This window comes from Felis catus, chromosome B1 (assembly GCF_018350175.1).
Source record: "Felis catus isolate Fca126 chromosome B1, F.catus_Fca126_mat1.0, whole genome shotgun sequence".
Lineage (NCBI taxonomy): Eukaryota > Metazoa > Chordata > Mammalia > Carnivora > Felidae > Felis > Felis catus.
The window spans coordinates 171,844,623-171,866,416 of NC_058371.1; the positions used below are offsets into that span (position 1 = coordinate 171,844,623).

The 21,794-nt window shown below is 37.9% G+C and overlaps 1 protein-coding gene across 3 annotated transcripts in view; it reads left to right on the top strand.

The window, feature by feature from the left end:
- PDS5A (PDS5 cohesin associated factor A) overlaps window positions 1-21,794 on the top strand; it is a 138,003-nt gene that overhangs the window by 112,396 nt on the left and 3,813 nt on the right. For 2 of the 3 annotated variants that reach the window (XM_023253188.2, XM_045056452.1), the window contains exons 27-32: window positions 3,766-3,898; window positions 4,522-4,641; window positions 8,924-8,986; window positions 9,732-9,877; window positions 11,465-11,573; window positions 17,115-17,467. In XM_023253188.2, the coding sequence (XP_023108956.1) occupies window positions 3,766-3,898; window positions 4,522-4,641; window positions 8,924-8,986; window positions 9,732-9,877; window positions 11,465-11,573; window positions 17,115-17,467 (924 nt within the window). Of the gene's footprint in view, window positions 1-3,765; window positions 3,899-4,521; window positions 4,642-8,923; window positions 8,987-9,731; window positions 9,878-11,464; window positions 11,574-17,114; window positions 17,472-21,794 lie in introns of those variants that run through there. The other variant, XM_045056453.1, reaches the window with a different exon arrangement.

Consider the following 21,794-nt stretch of genomic DNA (forward strand, 5'->3'; position numbering starts at 1 on the left):
TTTTATTTCTTGTTTGCCTAATGTGTAGTCATCACTCAGTCAGCCTTTTAAGTTTTTAAAGAGGAAATTGGTTCCATATGTAGCTGTAGATACAATATATTCCTGAAAGGAGGTGAGTTCAGGGTCTTACTATGTCACCATCTTGAACCAGACCAAGTTCTCTGTTTCTTATTCGGTCTTTTCTGTCCATTATTGAAAATAAGACGTTGAAATCTCTGTTTATTACTGCAGAATTAATCTGTTTCTCTCTTCAATTCTGTCAGATTTAGCTTCATAAAATTTGGAGGCTCTGTTAGGTTTGTATGTGTTTTATGATAATCTTACCTTCTGCTGGATTGAACCTTTTATCATTGTAGTTGGCTGTCTTATAATCTTTATTTATTTATAATCTTTTTTTAATTTTTTTTAATGTTTATTTTTGAGAGAGAGAGCACTCAAGCAAGGGAGGGGCAGAAAGAGAAGGGGACAGATGATCCAAAGCGGGCTCTGCACTGACAGCAGTGAGCTCGATGCAGGGCTCAAACTCACGAACTGTGAGATCATGACCTGAGCCACCTAGGTGCCCCTTATAATCTTTTTTTTTACTTTAAATCTATTTTGTTTGATAATAAAATAGCTACTAGCCCTCATTTTGTTACTATTTGCATGAAAGAAAAAAAATTTTTTTATTCTTTTACTTTCAGATGCTCCAACTTTCAGTTGAGTCCAGCTTTGATTTTGGCTCAGGTCATGATCTCATGGTTCATGGGGTCAAGCCCTGCATTGGGCTCTCCGCTGAACAGCATATAGCCTGCTTGAGATTCTCTCCCTCTCTGCCCCTCTCCTGCTCACACACATGCCTTCTCTCTCTCTCTCCAAAAAAAAAAAAAAAAAAATTTAAAGAATGTTTAAAGTGAATCTCTCATAGATAGATGTAGGTAGATTTTTTTTTCCCATTCTGCTTATCTCTGCCTTTTAATTGGGAGTTTTAATCTGTTTTCATTTGACATAATGACCAATAAAGAAAGCGTTATTTCTGCCATATAGCTGTTTTTCTCTGTGTTATATATGTTGTTACTTAACTTCCTTTACTACTGCTTCTCTTTTTTGTATTTAGTTGTTTTTTGTAGTGAACCTTTCTTACTCCCTTTTTTGTGTGAATTTTTAGTTATTTTCTTAGAGATTCCAAATAATATTTGTAACAACCTAGTTTGAATAACAGCAACTTAGTTTCAATAGTATACAAACCCTGTGCTCCTATAATCTCTATCCCTCTACCTTTAATAATTGTTATTCATAGAAATTCTGTCTTTTTACATTATTTCCATTTACATAGATGTAATTGTTACTCTGTGCATTTAATGCCTATAAAGTCTTTTTTTTTCTTGTTTGTTTCATTTCCTTTTCTCTTTTTTTTAAATTTTATTTTTTTTATTTTTTAAAATTTACATCCAAATTAGTTAGCATGTAGTGCAACAATGATTTCAGGAGTAGATTCCGTAGTGCCCCTTACCCATTTAGCTCATTCCCCCTCCCACAAACCCTCCAGTAACCCTCTGTTTGTTCTCCATATTTATGAGTCTCTTCTGTTTTGTCCCCTTCTCTGTTTTTATATTATTTTTGTTTCCCTTCCCTTATGTTCATCTGTTTTGTCTCTTAAAGTCCTTACATGAGTGAAGTCATATGATTTTTGTCTTTCTCTAATTTCACTTAGCATAATACCCTCCAGTTACATCCACATAGTTGCAAATGGCAAGATTTCATTCTTTTTTGATTGCCGAGTAGTACTCCATTGTGTATATATACCACATCTTCTTTATCCATTCATCCATCGATGGACATTTGGGCTCTTTCCACACTTTGGCTGTTGTTGATAGTACTGCTGTAAACATGGGGGTTCATGTGTCCCTTCAAACCAGCACACCTGTATCCCTTGGGTAAATGCCTAGTAGTACAATTGCTGGGTCGTAGACTAGTTCTATTGTTAGTTTTTTGAGGAACCTCCGTACTGTTTTCCCGAGTGGCTGCACCAGCTTACATTCCCACCAACAATGCAAAAGAGATCTTCTTTCTCCACATCCTCGCCAACATCTATTGTTGCCTGAGTTGTTAATGTTAGCCATTCTGACAGGTGTAAGGTGGTATCTCATTGTGGTTTTGATTTGTATTTCCCTGATGATGAGTGATGTTTAGCATTTTTTCATGTGCCAGTTGGCCATCTAGATGTCTTCTTTGGAAGTATCTATTCATGTCTTTTGCCCATTTCTTCACTGGATTATTTGTTTTTTGGGTGTTGAGTTTGAGAAGTTCTTTATAGATATTGGATGCTAACACTTTATCTGATATGTTGTTTGCAAATATCTTCTCCCATTCTGTAGGTTGCTTTTTAGTTTTGCTGATTGTTTCCTTCACTGTGCAGAAGCTTTTTTATTTTGATGAGGTCCCAGTAGTTCATTTTTGCTTTTGTTTCCCTTGCCTCCGGAGATGTGTTGAGTAAGAAGTTGCTGCGGCCAAGATCAAAGAGGTTTTTGCCTGCTTTCTCCTCGAGGATTTTGATGGCTTCCTGTCATACATTGATACTTTTAAAGTCTTATGTAAAGGGGTGCCTGGGAGGCTCATCGGTTAAGCATCTGACTTCAGCTCAGGTCATGATCTCACGGTTTGTGGGTTTGAGCCCCATGTCAGGCTCTGTGCTGACAGCTCAGAGCCTGGAGCCTGCTTAGAATTCTGTGTGTCTCTCTCTCTCAGCTCCTCCCCTGCTCACACTCTCTCTGTCTCTTCCTCTTTCTCTCTCTCTCTCTGTCTCAAAAATAAACATTAAAAAAAATTTTTAATAAATAAAATCCTATAAAAAAAGTTACAAATTGAAAGTTCAGTAATGCTGGCTTTTATATTTACTTATGTGGTTGTGTTTACTAGTGTTCTTTATTTCTTCTTACAGCTTTAAGTTACTGTCTAGTGTCCTTTTATTTTAGCCTTAAAGGACTCAGTTTAACAGTTCTTTTAAAACAGGACTACTAAAAGTGAACTCATTAACCTAGCGCTAAATTTTCCCCTTGTAAGTAGTCTCTTAAAACATTTACATAGAATATAAGCAAAGAAGTATGCATATATTATCATCATATGTTTTCTCCCCTGTTGATGCAGTAAAGCAATAAGTCCATTGGCTGCTTGAGAATCATCCTAGGAACTTACTGCAAACAGAACTTAGCCTAGATGTCGATTTAGGTTCCCAGTGATTCTAATGTTCATCCTGATTTGAGATTCACTTTTACTGAGAAATTTGGGTGTTCCCTTCAGATATTTTGTGTATTAAATGAATATACAGTAACAAGTGGAAAACAGCAAAAATAGTTTGAGATGTGACTGCTTAGCTGAATGCCTGGTTAGTGTGCATATCAGCCTCATAGCACATGCAGTTCACAGCCATGTCACAGCAGAATTACATGCAAATCCTAGACCTACATAGTTTGTAAACAGTCAAAATGGGAAGACTTTGCTGTCCCCTGCTTTCCTCATCATTGCTGGGCAATGACACATGTGAAGTCCTCTAAATGATTATCAAATACCTGTAGAATGAATCTTTACATGCCTCAGGAAGCTGTCAAACTTTCTCATTTTAAGCTATGTTTTCATTTTTAATGTTTTGTTTTATGGTTTAGTTTATTTATATTTTATGTTTATTTTGTTATTTTCAGACAACAGACCTTCCCAATAAGATATTTAGTCCATTAAACAAAACACCTACGTTTAGTCTCTTGTAATAGGCAAATGTTTATCATTTAGGTGCCTATGGTTCATGCTTGAAGTTTTAATGACAAAGAATGAAAACAATAGCCATGCCTTTATGAAGAAGATGGCAGAGAACATCAAGTTAACAAAAGATGCCCAGTCTCCAGATGAATCCAAGACAAATGAAGTAAGATATGTGTTAGGCTAGTGGGTATTTAGATCACTATAGGAAAAAATATGATGGTCCTTGTCCCATTTTTTTTTCTTATTACATAATATATGTTAGATTACAGAATGTTTATAAAAATATATATTTATGGTCAGTTTTATTGTATTTTGTTACAGTTGACTTCTATTATTTGAGGAATGTTTATTACCCTGAAGAAGGACATTAAAACTTCTACAGAGTAGGGGAATAAAAATAAAACTTACTACTCTGCTATCTTATGAACCTTTTAGTAAGTTACACACAAGTAGATATTCCTTTTCCTTTGGTTTGGTTTGGTTTATTTGGGTTTTTTTGTTTTAATTTAAGTCCAAGTTAGTTAACATATAGTATAATAATGGTTTCAGGAGGTTTGTTTGTTTTTAATGCATACTTGGACTTCATGTTAATTAAGGTAAAGGTTTTTTTGTTTGTTTACCAGGAGGCTACATAAGAAGTGCCAGACACAAATGTAAAATGTTGAAGGAATAAACAATACCCACAGATCCCTCTTTTGCTTCATTTTGTACATTGGCTAGAATTGGTGCTTGTGGTTATTTTGTACTACTAAAAGTTACATATGATGTTTCTTTTTTCCTCCCTAGAAACTTTATACAGTGTGTGATGTGGCTCTGTGTGTTATAAATAGTAAAAGTGCTTTGTGCAATGCAGACTCACCAAAGGATCCAGTCCTCCCAATGAAATTTTTTACACAACCTGAAAAGGTAATTTTTTTCTCCTCATTGTTCTACCACACTAAACTGATTTTTTTTTTTTTTAATGTTTGTTTATCTTTGAGAGAGAGAGGAGGGAAACAGAATCTGAAGCAGGCTCCAGGCTCTGAGCTGTCAGCACAGAACCCAACACGGGGCTCAAACCCAAAAACTGTGGGATCATGACCTGAGCCAAAGTCAGATGCTTAACTAACTGAGGCACCCCCACACTAAACTGATTTAAATTTCAGTTACCATCAACTCTAGTGGCATATACTGGATTGTCTTGAGTATAGAGTATAAAAAATACCTCTTTGTAGTTGTATCAAGGAATGGGGGATTGTCATCCAAAGCCAATGAACAAGTATCATTCTCACCTTACAGAGTAGGAGAATGCAAATCAAGCTTAGTGGTAGTATTCTTATGTGAGCTATTCCTTCTGGATATTTCTAGTATGTAAGAGGAATTTTCAGATCTTAAATTATTTTAATCTCACTTTATTAAAACTATTTTATCAGATAAGGAATAAACCAAATGTTTGAGACATTATAAATCTATATACATCTGTATATGAAATAAAATGTTAGCATTAATGGAATTGGCCTTGGCAAATGATAAACCTGTATTCTAATCAACTGCTTCTAACTTGAGGGACTTTAGACAAGTTAACTCTTCTAAACCTCAATTTCTGTCTAAAATGCAGGTGATAATACATATTATTAATATTACATCTAGGTTTTTAAGAGTTTGTCACATAGTAAACATTCAATAAATAGTAGTAATAACTAATACACAGTATATTTATTCTGCTATCAACAAATTAAGTTTTCCATGTAAGTAAATTTTCCAGCTAACTAAAGCTCTTTGTTTTTCTGAATCAGAATTTAAAAACTTTTTTTTTTAACTCTTCTATCTATTTACCTCCTTCTTTGAGGAAGTATTTTGAAGTTTTAACTTTCCTGTACTTTGTTTAAAAAACAGAATCTTTTTTTTTTTTTTTTAATTAAGTAGTCTCCATGCTCATTGTGGGGCTTGAACTCAGAACCCTGAGATTAAGAGTTGCACGCTCTACCGACTGAGCCAGCCAGGTGCTCCCAGAAGCCTAAGAATTTTTAATTGGAAAAAATACGACATTTAAAAATTGTTTATGCATTTTCAAACCTGAAGATATGCTTCAGAATATTCAGGGTAATACCGTTCCTAAGAGTATTTTACAGAAGAACATACCAGGAAATGGAGCTTCCTACTTTGAATGCCATACTTTGCCAAAAATTTTAAACAGATTTTCTTTAATGATTTAGTATTCAGCATTTACTGTGCCTGGTTTTTGTTAGGAATAATAAAGATTGCAAAGTTATTGCCCTCTAATTGAATTTACTGGTCTTTATAAAGAGTCATATATAAGGGGTGCCTGGGTGGCTCAGTTGGTTAAGCTCAGATCATGATCTCACAGTTTGTGAGTTCGAACCCCGCATCAAGCTTTCTGCCGTCAGTGCAGGGCCAGCTTCAGATCTTCTGTCCCCCTCTATCTCTGCCCCTCCCTCTCCCTCGCTCTCTCTCTCTCTCTAAAATAAACATTTAAAGATATAATGAAATAAAATTTCAAAAAATAATCGTATGTGAGCTCTTGAATTTAAATTTACTTTATTGTTGACCTAAGGCTATCGTGATAACAATAGTACCCAGATACAATCTTCATACAATAACTATCCCATGAACAAGGATTAAATTGTGTGGCACCTGGCTGGCTCATTCAGTAGAGCCTTCAACTATGGTTCTCAGGGGACTCTGGATCTCAGGGTCATGGGTTTAAGCCCCACGTTGGGCATGAAGCCTACTTTATTAAAAAAAAAGAGAAAGAGAGATGGGGCACCTGGGTGGCTCAGCTGGTTAAGCATCCAAGTCTTGGTTTTGGCTCAGGTCATGATTTCCTGTTTCATGAGATCAAGCCAACTTTTTTTTTTTTTTTAATAAAAAACATAAAGGGACTCCTGGGTGGCTCAGTCAGTTGAATATCTGATTTGGCTCAGGTCATGATCTCACGGTTGGTGGGGCGGGGTCTGCTTGGGATTCTCTCTCTCTGCTTCTCCCCCTCCCATCCCCACTCCCCACCCCCATCTCTCTCTCTCTCTCAAAATAAATAAACTTTAAACAAAATAAAAAATAAAAAGAATTAAATTGCTGTTTGTCACTATACCTAACTTTAGTTGTTTTTGTTTTGATATCTGAAACTTAGTGTTTTTAGCCTTCTTAAAAAGAACTAGTTTTTTCTGGTTTCAGTGAACAGCTTTTCTCATTTCCTTTTCTTTTTTTTTATTTTTTTTATTTTTTTTTAATGTTTACTCATTTTTTGATAGAGAGACAGAGTGTGAGCAGGGGAGGGGCAGAGAGAGAGGGAGACACAGAATCAGAAGCAGGCTCCAGGCTGTCAGCACGGAGCTGGATGTGGGGCTCGAACTCACAGACTGCGAGATCATGACCTGAGCTGAAGTCGGACGCTCAACCAACTGAGCCACCCAGGCGCCCCTCTCATTTCCTTTTCTAATATGTTGCTTTTAATCTGGTATAAATTCAAACACTAGAAGACTAGGCATATTAAGATCATGAGCCTAGTGAGGCTATAGTATATCTTCATGAATAAATAAAGTGAATGAACTTTGGTGCCTAGGCTTTGTAACGATTCTTGTAGCTGCATAAAAGCCTTTGTGGGGGAAAAAAAAATGAAGGGAGGAAAGAAAAAAAGATAATAACTTTGCCTGGAACACATGCCAAAATTGTGACTTCTTTATAGGCACAGTTAAGGGGCGCCTGGGTGGCTCAGTCGGTGAAGCGGCCGACTTTGGCTCAGGTCACGATCTCGCGGTCCGTGAGTTCGAGCCCTGCGTCGGGCTCTGTGCTGACCGCTCAGAGCCTGGAGCCTGTTTCAGATTCTGTGTCTCCCTCTCTCTGACCCTCCCCCGTTCATGCTCTGTCTCTCTCGGTCTCAAAAATAAATAAAGGTTAAAAAAAAAAAAAATTATAGGCACGTTTAAGCCATCTCTTCTTTCCTGTGACACTAGTATGAAGGTAAACTTAGAAAAGAAAAAATAATTTTTAAGTGATATTACTTAACAAATTAATAGACTTCAAGGCACCTGAGTGTCTCAGTCAGTTGAGTGGCAGACTCTTAATTTCAGCTCAAGTCATGATCTCATGGTTTGTGAGATCTAGCCGCACATTGGGTTCTGTGCTGAAGTACACAGAGCCTGCTTCTGATTCTCTCTTCCTCTCTCTCTACCCCTCTCCAGTTCATGTTCACTCTCTCTCAAAATAAATAAATAAACTTGAAAAAAAAATGTTTTAAATAATGAACTTCTTGGTCATAGTAAATCATTTTACTTATGTGACATCATTGTGGTTTATTTGTGCACTGTTCCCAGGATATTTAACAGAAGCATCAAAGGATTCTTAAGTTCTGTGTAGATAAAACTTTCAGGAGTCCATCAGTGTCCACATTAGGTGGACAATTCACTGAATGATATTTTGACAGTATATATACCTATGTGATTTGGACAGTCTTATGGTTCTAAGAAACACAATAGTTTTTTTTTTTTAATTTTTTTTTAATGTTTTATTTATTTTTGAGACAGAGCGAGACAGATCATGAATGGGGGAGAGTCAGAGAGAGAGGGAGACACAGAATCTGAAGCAGGTTCCAGGCTCTGAGCTGTCAGCACAGAGCCCAACGCGGGGCTCGAACTCATGGACCATGAGATCATGACCTAAGCCGAAGTCAGATGCTTAACCGACTGAGCCACCCAGGCGCCCCAAGAAACACAATAGTTTTAATTCAAGTGGCAGATTTTTTTCAACGAGGGTAACTTTCTTGAGATCCAGGGTGGAGTGATTTTAGTGAATATTAAGTGCCTAAAATATGCTCTGTACCATTTTGGATGTTTTGGGATCCCAATCCCAAAAGAAGTCAATTTTATAATAGAGTAGAGAAAGTAGTTCAGTTAATAAACTGGAGCCTTGTTTGCCCTGGACTGTATGAAAAAAAAAAAAAAAATAGTGTGTTTTATTTAAAATATGATTTAAGTAATTGAGTTCTGATATTTGCTAGTTCTTAATGTGCCATTGAGTTAAAGCTAGACTTAATGATGTAGTTAATTTAATATGCTTTATTTGAACAACTGATATATATATATGCTAGCCCAAATGTAATTGTTATTGTAAGGCACAATGCCTGAGAAGTCTTATTTGGATGGTAAAAATAGACATACTCACTTTGATTTTTTTCTTTTTTTTTTGATAGGACTTCTGTAATGACAAGAGTTATATTTCAGAAGAGACCAGAGTGCTTCTGTTAACAGGAAAGGTATTATGTAGTAGATAATTTGGAAATCTTTATTGCATGGGTATATTACTTCTGCTATTCTTAGAAATAACCTTTAAATATCCCATGGATTTTTATGTTCCTGATTCTTAGGGATCATATTGTGAATTATAGCATCTAAGGCATTTGTACTCTCAGGCTTTCTTCTGCCATAAATGACCCTTTTGAATTACGGCCATGTGTTCTCATCAGTACTAGTAGGCTTCAAGTTACTTAGAATCCACAAAGCAGATTTTCTTGAAAAGTGTCATAATAAATTTAGATATGTAAGATTGAAAGAAATAATTTTAAAGTATTAATGAGTTAGACAACTAATATTCTATAAAAGTAGCATGACACCTAACATAAAAGAGCAAGAGAAATTTAACTTTTGAGAAAAACAGTGCCTAAACTACTACTATATACGTTTAATTGTTTATTCGTAAGATATTTTATTATGTCTTATTTATTATGTACTTCGCATTGTTTCAGGGGCACTTTTCATTTTGATTGAGCAATAAGGAATAATTAATTGCCTGGTTATTTTTAAGTAGAAGTAATGCTTGTGACTTGTATTCAGACAAACCCAATTTTGCAAAATTATCATTTCTAATAAATTTAGGGTTTAACTTTCCAAAGTAACAACAATTCCGTGGCTTAAGCTAAACAGTTTCTTTTACATGTGCCTAAATTTATATGAATTCTTTATAGTAAGGTATAAAATAACATGCATATGTGTAACTTTTAGCCAAAACCTGCTGGAGTACTAGGTGCAGTAAACAAGCCTTTATCAGCAACAGGAAGAAAACCATATGTTAGAAGCACCGGAGCTGAGACTGGAAGCAACATTAATGTAAATTCAGAGCTGAACCCTTCAACCGGAAACCGATCAAGGCAAGTTTTTTTCTCCAGTTGTTTGTGTTAGTATCACTCACTAACATCTTTGGTTCATCTTTTAAAAGTTTTTTTTTTTTTTTTTTAACGTTTATATATTTTTTGAGAGACAGAGCATGAGTGGGGGAGGGGCAGAGAGAGAGGAAGACACAGAATCCAAAGCAGGCTCCAGGCTCTGATACTTGGTTGATCTTTTAATTTTTACCTAAAGCACTATATCACAAAAATGGACTTTAAGAAACATTTGGGTATAAAATAATGGCACTGAGTTTCAGTATAATTAATGATGGAAATTCAGTGTATTATTACCTTGTGAAACCATGTAACATTCTAAGTGTAAAAAAGTTAAATGGAACAAATGTAAGAATTTCTAATATATTATTACTAATGTATATGGAAATATTTATATAAGAAAACACAGGAAAACTATGAATATATAACCGTTAAATAAATTGAATTTTTATGCTTTTTAACTTTTAATTCAAATTAATATAGCATTTAATTCAACATTAATATAGCTTATTAATATAGCAATTAATAAGATAACATTGTTATGACATTTCTAAGGACTAAGAATATTCCATGCTTATTTTAACATGTCACATTTTTTTTTTTAATTTTTTTTTTTTTCAACGTTTATTTATTTTTGGGACAGAGAGAGACAGAGCATGAACAGGGGAGGGGCAGAGAGAGAGGGAGACACAGAATCGGAAGCAGGCTCCAGGCTCTGAGCCATCATCCCAGAGCCCAACGCGGGGCTCGAACTCACGGACCGCGAGATCGTGACCTGGCTGAAGTCGGACGCTTAACCGACTGCGCCACCCAGGCGCCCCTAACATGTCACATTTTTACCATGTTAGCTACTACATAAGAATTTCCACCAGACTCTACTCTTAAAAACACTAGAAATTGAAGCTTTTAAAGATTTGATTCTTACTCCTGAAATTTTAAGTATAAACTCAGTTGGTATTGTTTTAAACACATTTTTAGCAGGAGAACCCCAAAATGTAAAGTAAATTAACATGGAACATCTGTGGTTTACAGAAATGGTGGGTCTCCAGATACCTCCCCTCTGGCCTGTTCTTCCAGCCTCCTTCCCTTGCAGAGCATTAAGAACACAGACCAGAGGGGCACCTGACTGACCCTTGATTTCGGGTTTGTAAGTTTCAGCTCCACAGTGGGTGTAGAGATTACTTAAAAATAAAACCTTAAAAAGAAGAAGAAAAAAAAAAAAGATTGGAAACAACTATACTATACACTCATCTATAACTGTATTTTTGTTTTGTTTTAGGGTTTCCCACACACGAGAGAAAGTCTTAGAATAGTTTTGTTATTTCATTTCTTGATAACTAATCTTTCTTTCGGGTGGTTTTAGGCAGCCATTTGTGTCTTTCATTAGTAAGGTTAAATGGCACCAATAACACCATATAATAGACCTGTATAATAGTCTGTAACCACAGAAGATTTGAATTTTGCTAATGTTGCTTCACTTGACTGAGCTTCTGTTTCCTTATTGCTGTAGTGGGAGGGTAAACCTTCTGTCCAAGTGGTGAAATAAAGAAGCTTTGGTTTATTTTTCTTCAACAGGGAACAGAGTTCAGAGGCAGTAGAAACTGGAGTTAGTGAAAATGAAGAGAACCCTGTGAGAATTATTTCTGTCACTCCTGTAAAGAATATTGATCCGGTAAAGAATAAGGTAAATTTTAAAATTTAACAAGTGGATTTCTCCCAGAGATTCTTATTACAGTTTCATGGTAGAGGTTAAGAAACCCACACTGGACAAGTTAATATATACTACATATTCTACATTTTATATACCACCTCTTGGCTATATTTATTGTGCTTCACTCTCCAGAAAATGAGTCTTCCTATATCCGCTCATTTCAAGAGTTTATGTGGTCACCCATAACAGTATCTTTCTCCCACACTTCTGCTCTCAAAACTTGAAAGACTAGGAATTGAGAGTTTTTGAGATCTTACTTTCAAGAGTTTGTTGGCTCCTGTGATGAGTGTGTACATTATTAACAGCTGCATTCTTCATTGTTGACCTTATAATTAGGGCACCTAATTTTCTTTTTTTTTTTTTTCTTAATGTTTTTATTTATTTTGGAGACAGAGAAAAACAGAGCATGAGCAGGGAAGGGGCAGAGAGAGACGGAGACACAGAATCGGAAGCAGGCTCCAGGCTCTGAGCCATCAGCACAGAGCCCAACGCGGGGCTCGAACTCACAGACTGTGAGATCATGCCCTGGGCTGAAGTCGGACGCTCAACCGACTGAGCCACCCAGGCGCCCCAGGGCACCTAATTTTCTTAACAGTTGTAGCAGGAGAGAAACATTGGTAGGAAAATCAGACCTGGCTCTGCCACTCACTAGCTGTGTGTTTACTTAGGCAGATTGCTTGACTTCTCTGGGCTTCCATTTAAACTGTAGAATGAAATTGATAACTTACCTCAGTAGGAATGGCATGGAAATACTATTGTTTCTTTTCCCACAGAAACATATTCTTGACACATTTACTTTTTATTGCCCACCATACACACATCACACACACACACACACACAGAGTATTCTTCAAATGTTTTAGGAATCCCTCTCAGGTACATAAAATATAGGGCTGTACAGTTATTCCACAATAACTGAACTATCCCACTCAAGCTGAATAGATGAGGATGCATTTTTAGATCAGTCACTATTCAACCTCTTCCTATTTATTATCAGAACTTCAGTTTTTCAGTAGATTCAGATAACAGGGAGCCTCTCACTGTCAGAACTCTTGGAATTCAGAAGCCAACAGACTTAAGTATTGTGGGGTTCTTGTTAGAATTAAACAGTCTTGAGACTTACATGCAAAAGTGCATATTGCCACAGACATCCATTTAAACATACTTACCATGTGTATTAAGAGGTGGTATAGGAATAAATATTTATTTTTAAGTTTATTTATTTATTTTTGAGAGAAGGAGAGAGGGCACAAGTGGAGAAGGGCAGAGAGAGAGAGGGAGACAGAATCGGAAGCAGGCTCTGAGATGCCAGCGCAGAACCCGACACAGAGCTCGAACTCACGAACTGTGAGATCATGACCTGAGCTGAAGTTGAACACTTAAGCAGTGAATCACCCAGGCGCCCCAACGTCAGATTCCGTGTAAGATACAAATTGATGTTATATGTCAATTATACTTTATAATGGAAAAAGATAGGGTTGCCTGGGTGGCTCAGTTGGTTAAATGTCCAACTTCCGCTCAGGTCATGATCTCATGGTTCACGGGTTCAAGCTCGCGTCAAGCTCTCTCTTGTCACCACAGAGCCCGCTTCAGATCCTCTGCCCCTCTCCCACTTGCATGAGCATGTGTGCTCTCAAAAATAAATGAACATTTAGGGGCACCTGGGTGGCCTATCAGTTAAGCATCCAACTCTTGATTTCAGCTCAGTTCATGATCTCACAGTTCATGAGTTCAAGCCCCACATCAGTCTCCACACTGGCAGTGCAGAGCCTGCTTGGGATTGTCTCTCTCCCTTTCTCTGCCCCTTCTCTCTCTCTCTGTCTCTGTCTCTCTCTTTCTTTCTATCTCTCAAAATAAATCTTAAAAAAAATTGTTTAATAAACATTTTTTAAAAATAGAAACAGTAAACAACATTTAAATTCTAATTTTTGAGAAGCCAAAATGTTACTTTCTAATTAATCTATGATGCTATATTGTTCCAAACCCTTATTTTAACTTTTTCACACTTCCAAAGAATGTTTTAACAAACTTGCTGTCACCTTGAACACACAGGGCTTGTATTTTGACAAAACTTAATCACCTACCAGTCAGATCTCCCATAAGTTGATGTTACTTCTTTCCAGGGGGTCTGAGTCAAAAGTCTTGTAGTCTCAAAAAACTATCTTGTTGGTATACTAAAAGAAAATAAAGATCTAAGAGAGTGTTTCTTGCTAACCCAATTTTTCAAAGAAATTAATGCATAAACCAATTTATTATGTATATAAAAATTACCCAGCAAACTATGCATGTCAACAAATCAGGACATTTTCTCCTGTTATTTACTCTGAGAGGCAAATCAAATTATAATATGAAAGATGAGTAAGGGAGGTAGTTAAAAGAAGCAAGACTCATCCCATGGATTCAGGCAGGCGATGCTGCCGGTATTCCTCTTTAGGAGTCTTCATTTTCTGTATACCTATGGCTGACCAATGGATTTCCTCTTTCATTTGCCTTTTATATGAGTTCTTTAGACATATGCACATAATGTTCATAAATATGTAAATACAGTGATGTAGAGAGAGTCATGTAGTTATGAGAGAGGGTACAGGATGGCAGAAAGAGGGGGAGATAGAGAATCCCAAGCAGGCTGTGCACCAGCAGCACAGAGCCCAGTGTGGCATTCAGACTCACAGACCGTGATATCATGACCTGAGCCAAAATCAAGAACCAGTCTCTTAACCAAATGAGCCACCAGGTGCCCCAAGTCACGTACATGATTTTTAATGCAGTATTTGTTTCCTTTTAAAAAGCCTAATCTTTGGGGGCGCCTGGGTGGCTCAGTCGGTTAAGCGTCCGACTTCGGCTCAGGTCATGATCTCGCGGTCTGTGAGTTCGAGCCCCGCGTCGGGCTCTGTGCTAACAGCTCAGAGCCTGGAGCCTGTTTCAGAGTCTGTGTCTCCCTGTCTCTGACCCTCCCCCGTTCATGCTCTGTCTCTCTCTGTCTCAAAAATAAATAAACATTTAAAAAAATTAAAAAAAAAAAAAAAAGCCTAATCTTTGTTAATTTTTTTCTTGTCTTATCATTTTCATGTGTGTGTATATACATTAAATCTTTCCCCTTTTTTTGCCACTACAATGTTGCCTTAAATAGTAAATGTGCATTAAATATATACTGATAGTTTTATTTCTATGGGCTTAATTCCTAGCAGTGGGATTGCTGAGTCAAAGAGTAAAGTGTATTATAGATTAGATATTTCCATATTGCTTCCTTGAAAAAGTGGAACACTTGACATTGCTACCCAGCAGGGTGTTGACCCAACTCAACTTCTCATGCTGTAGTAGTTTTAACCTTGTTAGTATTCTTGCTCTCTTCCAGTCCAGTCACCATATAGCAGCCAATTTGATCTTTTTAAAATGTAATTTGAATTATGTTTGTCCTGTCTTGAAAGTCCTTCAGTGACTTTCATTAGCACTTAGAATGAAATCAAATTTCTTAACCTGTCCTGTAAGGCATTCATGATCTGGTCCATGCTTGCCTCTCCTACCTTGTCCCATACCACTCTCCCATCACTCCTTATGGTCCAAGTTCCTTATATCTTCCAAGCTCTTTCCCTCTTTTCTCTGTGTACAATCCTTCACTTTTCACTTGATGAATGTCCTGCTTTGATACTGTTTTAAAAATATTCCTGGGGTGGGGTGCTTGGGTGGTCCAGTTGGTTAAGTGTCTGACTTTGTCTCAGGTTGTGATCTCATGGTTTGTGAGTTTGAGCCCTGCATCAGGCCCTCTGCTCTCAGCACAGATCTTGCTTCAAATCCTCTGCCCCTCTCTCTCTGCCTCTCCCTCACTCCCACTCTCTCTCTTTCAAACATAAAAAATAAAATACATTTTAAAATGGGATTTTATTACTTTAACATTTTAGAGGATTTAATATATATATTTGGTAAACAAAAAAAAATTTTTTTCAGAAAAAAGTAGGTTAATGATTGCAGCAAAAATGACAAAAATTAGAATGTGTAAGTGGAGTGAGAAATTGAAGAACTTCATGGCACACAACTACAGAAATTTGATGCATCATAAAGAAAATAGCATATTCGGGGCACCTGGGTGGCTCAGTCGGTTGAGCGTCTGGCTTCGGCTCAGGTCATGATCTCCGTCTGTGAGTTCCAGCCCCGCGTCGGGCTCTGTGCTGATAGCTCAGAGCCTGGAGCCTGCTTCAGATTCTGTGTCCCCCTCTCTCTCTGCCCCTCCCCCACTCATGCTCTGTCTCTCTCTGTCTCAGAAATAAACATTAAAAAAATTTTTTTTAAAAAGAAAATAACATTCAATTATGAAAACATGCTCTCCTTTTTAAAAAGTGATAAATTTAGAATATACCATTGATTGGGGTACCTGGGTGGCTCAGTCAGTTAAGTGGCCGACTGGGGCTCAGGTCATGACTAGCAGTTTTTGAGTTCAGGCCCTGCCTTGGGCTCTCTACTCTCCATGCAGAGCCCGCTTTGAATCCTCTGTCTTCCTCTTTCTGTGCCCCTTCCTCCACTCATATTCTCTCTGTCTCTCTCTCTCTCTCTCTCCCTTCCCTTCTTCCCCTCTCCCCCTCTCCCCCTCTCTCTCTCCCTCTCAAAAATAACATTAAAAGGGGGAGGGGCGCCTGAGTGGCTCAGTCAGCTCAAGTCTCAGGTTCATGGGTTGGAGCCCCACATCCGGCTCCATGCTGAGAGCATGGAGCCAGCTTGGGATTCTTTTTCTCCCCCTCTCTCTCCCTCTCCCCCACTCAAATAAACAAACAAACTTAAAACAAAAAAAAAAAAAACCAAGTTAAAAAGACCTTTTTGGGGCATCTGGGTGGCTTAGTTAAGTATCCGACTTCAGCTCAGGTCATGATCTCCTGGTCCGTGAGTTCGGACCCTGCATTGGGCTATATGCTGACAGCTCAGAGCCTGGACCCTGCTTCAGGTTTTGTGTCTCACACTCTCTCTACCCCTACCCGACTCATGTTTGCACGTGCACACGCGCTCTCTCTCTCTCTCTCTCTCTCTCTCTCTCTCTCTCTCTCTCTCTCTCTAATAAATGTTAAAAAGGAAAAAATTTTTTTAAGAAGACCTTTTCCTTTAGAATGAGGGTGATAGCAAAACCAAGCAGATTTTCTCTGCTTTATATATACCATCTGTGCATATTATTTAATAAGCATTTATTGTGTACAGTATATGTGCCAAGTACCATGGTGGGCACTGCTCTCAGGCCCTGCCCTCAAGGAGTTTACATTCCTCAAGGGATATAAGCAATGGATTAGAAGCCTTGGAATTAAGAGTGGCTCAGTTGATGAAGTGTCCAACTCTTGATCTCAGCTCAGGTCTTGATCTCAGGATGGTGAGTTTGGGCCCCACATTGGGCTTCACACTGGGTATGGAACTTACTTAAAAAAAAAAAGCCATGGAATTCCAGCTCCTTTTGAATATTTCAAAATACTTCTTTCTAGTATAGATCATTGATATTTAAGGAACTTGTGTTTATAGAATTGTTTTGTGCTCTTTTAGGAAATTAATTCTGATCAGACTACCCAGGGCAACATCAGCAGTGACCGAGGAAAGAAAAGAACAGTAACCGCAGCTGGTGCAGAGAATATTCAACAAAAAACAGATGAGAAAGTAGATGAATCAGGACCACCTGCCCCTTCAAAACCCAGGAGAGGACGTCGACCGAAGTCTGAATCTCAGGGCAATGCAACCAAAAATGATGATATAAATAAACCTCTTGGCAAAGGAAGAAAGAGAGCTGCAGTCAGTCAGGAAAGCCCTGGGGGTCTGGAAGCAGGTAATGCCAAAGCACCCAAACTGCAAGACATAGCCAAAAAGGCAACACCAGCAGAGAGACAAATTGACTTACAAAGGTAATGTACACCATTCTTTCTGAACTTTGAGTTTAGACATTTTATTTTATTCTTAGTATGTGCCAATCACCCCCAAACACCTAGGCACTTGGGAATGAAAACTGCCCTTGGTTTTCCTGAGTAGGTTATAATGGCATTTGCTTTTACCTCATAACCTCCAGGATACCAATTTGAAGAGAGATCTCCTTTTTCCCTTTGGTTAATTTTTTAAAATTATTTTTGGGGCGCCTGGGTGGCTCCGTCGGTTGGGCGGCCAACTTCGGCTCAGGTCATGATCTTGCGGTCCGTGAGTTTGAGCCCTGCATTGGGCTCTATGCTGACAGCTCAGAGCCTGGAGCCTGTTTCAGATTCTGTGTCTCCCTCTCTGTCTGCCCCTCTCCTGCTGGCGCTCTGTCTCTCTCTGTCTCAAAAATAAACGTTAAAAAAAAAAAATTATTTTTATCTTTTTTTTTTTTAATGTTTATTTTATTTTTGAGAGAGAGAGAGAGCATGTGCATAGGGGGGCGGAAGAGGGGGTGGGAGACAGAAGATCCAAAGCAGGCTGCACACTGACAGCAGAGAGCTCGATGTGGTGCTTGAACCTACGAACCGTGAGATGACCTGAGCCGAAGTTGATGCTTTGTTTTTTTTTTATAAGTTTATTTTGAGAGAGAGAGAAACAGTGTGAGTGGGGGAGGGGTGGAGAGAGAGACAGAGACTCTCAAGCAGGCTGTCTGCTGCTAGCACAGAGCCCGAGGCTGGGCTTGAACCCACAAAACCATGAGATTGTGGCCTGGACCGAAATCAAGAGTCAGACACACCAGCGCTTTTTTTTTTTTTTTTTTTTTTTAATGTTTATTTATTTTGAGAGAGAGAGTGTGTGGGCAGAGGTGGGAGGACTGGCAGAGAGAGAGGGAAAGAGGGAGAATCCCAAGTAGGCTCCATACCCAGCCAGATGCAGGGCTCAGTCTTATCACCGAGAGATCGTGACCTGAGCCAAAATCAAGAATTGGATGCTTAACGGACCAAGCCAACCAGGTACACCTCCTTTGATTAATTTTTAATTAGGATATCATGTTTTAATATTTCTTGTTAGCAAGGACAATGTTAAGTTTTGCTTGGTATCCTTCACATAACTACATGGGCTTTACTTAATATAAAGGGCTGCCTTTTGGGTAAAAAAGTCTCAGAATGAAGAAGACAGAAGTCATGACACACAAACAGGTATTTTCTGCTCTTTAATTCCTCTTGTTACAATTAATTTTAATGTAAGTCAACAACTTACCTTTTCCTTCACTTTCCACTGAAACAACCTCACTCTCACTGAAACAGCTGTTCATCTTTGCTCATTCTTGGGCTGGGACTTCAGCTTTTCTCCCCTGTAATGGTGGTGTTTCAGCTGGAGTTCCAAAAGTTGGCTCCTTTCATATTTGGTGTCCTGTTAGAACTTAGCCCTACCCCCCTTCTTCTTTCCTTGTATACTGGTACCTAACTCAGCTCCCCTTCAATTAGACTGTAAGCTTCTTAATTCCTTCTAGGAAAGAAACAGTTTTGATCATCTCAGGATACCCTACCATCCTGCTTCAGTATTTTCATAAAGTACCGTATTGCCTGCAGCATGTGTGTTTACAAGTACATTTTTTAAGTTACCATTCATGAAATTTGAAGTTTGGAGCTGTTAAATTTTCCTATATTTTATCTGCCTCTAGATAGCATCTCATAGTAGCAGATCCAGGCCCAAACCTGATCTAAGTAATGAGTGTTTCTCCTACTCCTTTTTAGTTTTATGGACTAATAAATACAGTAATGAAAGAAATACAGTACAGTAATACAGTAATACAGTACTGAAATACAGTAATACAGTAATGAAATTTAGCATTTTTCTCCTCAGATCTCCACCTTTGACCTAGAACATGTTTATAACTTCAGCCTCCTCTTTGTCATCAGTAAGACAGTATAATAATACGTTCTTCAAAGGACTGTCCTAAAAATTAAATAGATTAATAAGCATAAAGTACTTAGCAAAGTGCCTTTCATAGTGAGTAAATGCTCAGTAATTGTTGTAACCATTTTTAATCATTTAATTCTAGTTTCTCTGTCCCTTACGATACTTTTCAATCATACAAAAGTTGAACAGTTTCCCTCAAGATTGCCAAGAGTTTTCTGAAGGGTTTCTGAAATTCTGTTCTAGCTGTTCCATTACACTGTGATGTGATCATCACATCATTACATTACATCCATTACACTGTGTGTGATCATCACACACAGGCCACTTGAGCCACCTGACTTACCTGTCATTGACTGTCCTTTTGCCTTCTAACCAAAACATCCAGGTACATATTTAGTCCCTGAAAACACTATCAGTAGCATCCAGACCTTGTCTCTGATTAGGGCATTATAAAACCCATTGCTACACGTTTGCTGCACCATGTGTGCCCCAACATCATTAAACAAACCAACACAAATGGCTTATTTGCCAGAGACTGGTCTTGATTTAAAAATAGTATTGAGCCTTATTCAAAAACTAAAAATGTCTTGAGTGATAAAGCACCTTAGAAATCTCAAGTATGCTGGTTAGTAGGTCACAGGGGGCATGTGTTAGCCAAAACACAGAGTTCTGTGATGATTCTGTATTCTCAGTGAAGTTAGATGGTTAAATTAGATGTTCATGATAACATTGTACTGTTAATTCAGTACAATAGATCAAGTATTTTGCACACATATTTCAGAAGCTTCTGATTTAACTGTTCACACTAACTTAGCAAAATATCGAAGTGCATTCTGAAACATTCTCCCAAGCTTCCTTTTATCTTTTCCTAAACCTAATACACAACTGTGTCCTTATATTCTGGCATTATGACTTAAGCTTGGAATCCTGATGTACTCTTCAGTGAAACCGAACTTACTCCAGAAACTAAAGTGCTCATGATGCCCTCTTGCACAGAATTGAATCCCTTATAGGCCCATCAGTATTGCTCCTGATACTTCTCATTTGTTCTTTTAACAAATACTTAAAAGTGATAAGCATCATGCTGGGTGTTGGCAATACAAATGTATCCAATATGGATAGGTTCTTGCCCTCAAAGAGTTGATTTCCTTAGCTTGTCAACTCCAGAAGAGAACAGAAAACTTTCACATTCGGTCTGTTGACTGACTAAGAATTTTTTTTGGTTTTTTTTTTTGGTTTTTTTTGGTTTTTTTTTTTTTGGTTTTGTTTTTTGTTTTTTGTTTTTTTTTTTAGTTTACTACATAAAACAATGAAATTCCAACACGTGCTACAATGTGGGTGAACCTTGAGGACATTATGCTAAGTGAAATAAGCCAGACCCCAAAGGACAAATACTGTACGATTCCATTTATATGAGGTATCTAGAACCATCACATCCATAGAGACAAAAAGAGTGGTGGTTGCCAGGGAGGAGGAAGAGGGAGTAAGTAGGCATTAGTGTTCAGTGTACAGAGTTTCATTTGGGGAAGATGAAAACATTCTAGAAATGAAAGGCTGTGATCGTACAGCAGTGTGAATATACTTAATGCCATTGAACTGTGTACCTAAAGATGGTTAAAATGGCAAGTGTTAGGTCATAAAAATTTTACAATAAAAAAATTGCTATATAGGAATAATGATAGATAATACTAAATAGTACTGATTATGAGCCAGGCTCATTTCTAAGCTCTTTGTTAACCTTTTAAATCTTTAGAACACCTCTATGTGGTAAGTACTATCATCATTCCTAGGTTACAAGGAGAGGAAACCCGGACATAGAGGCTCCATGTAGCTTTTGGTGTCTTTGTTTATATAAATAATGGAGCCAGGATTAAACCCAGTGTCACTCCAGAGTTTGTAACTACCATGCTATATTGTATTTCTAAGGTAAAATTAAGTCTTAGTTCTAAGGCATTACGTATACATACAAAACTTGTATAACAGAGTGCTTTAAAATACTTGTATATTGGAGCACCTGGGAGGCTGAATCATCAGTTAAGTGTCTGACTCTTGATTTCAGCTCGGGTCATGATCCCAGGGTCATGGGATGGAGCCCCACATCAGGGCTCAGGGTGGGATTCATTCTCTCTCTTTCTCTCTCTCTCTCTCTCTCTCTCTCTCTCTCTCTCTCTCTCTCTTTCTCTCTCTCTCTCTCTCTCTCTCTCTCTCTCTCTCTCTCTCTCCCTCTCCCTCCCTCTCCCCACCCCCCCAAAATAAAAGTAATTTTTAAAAAATGTAAAAATCTGTGAGAGCAGGGGCTCCTGGATGGTTCAGTTGGTTAAGCATCCAACTCTTGATCTCAGCTCAAGTCTTGAGTTTGTGGGTTCAAGCCCCTTGTTGGACTGCACACTGGGCATAGAG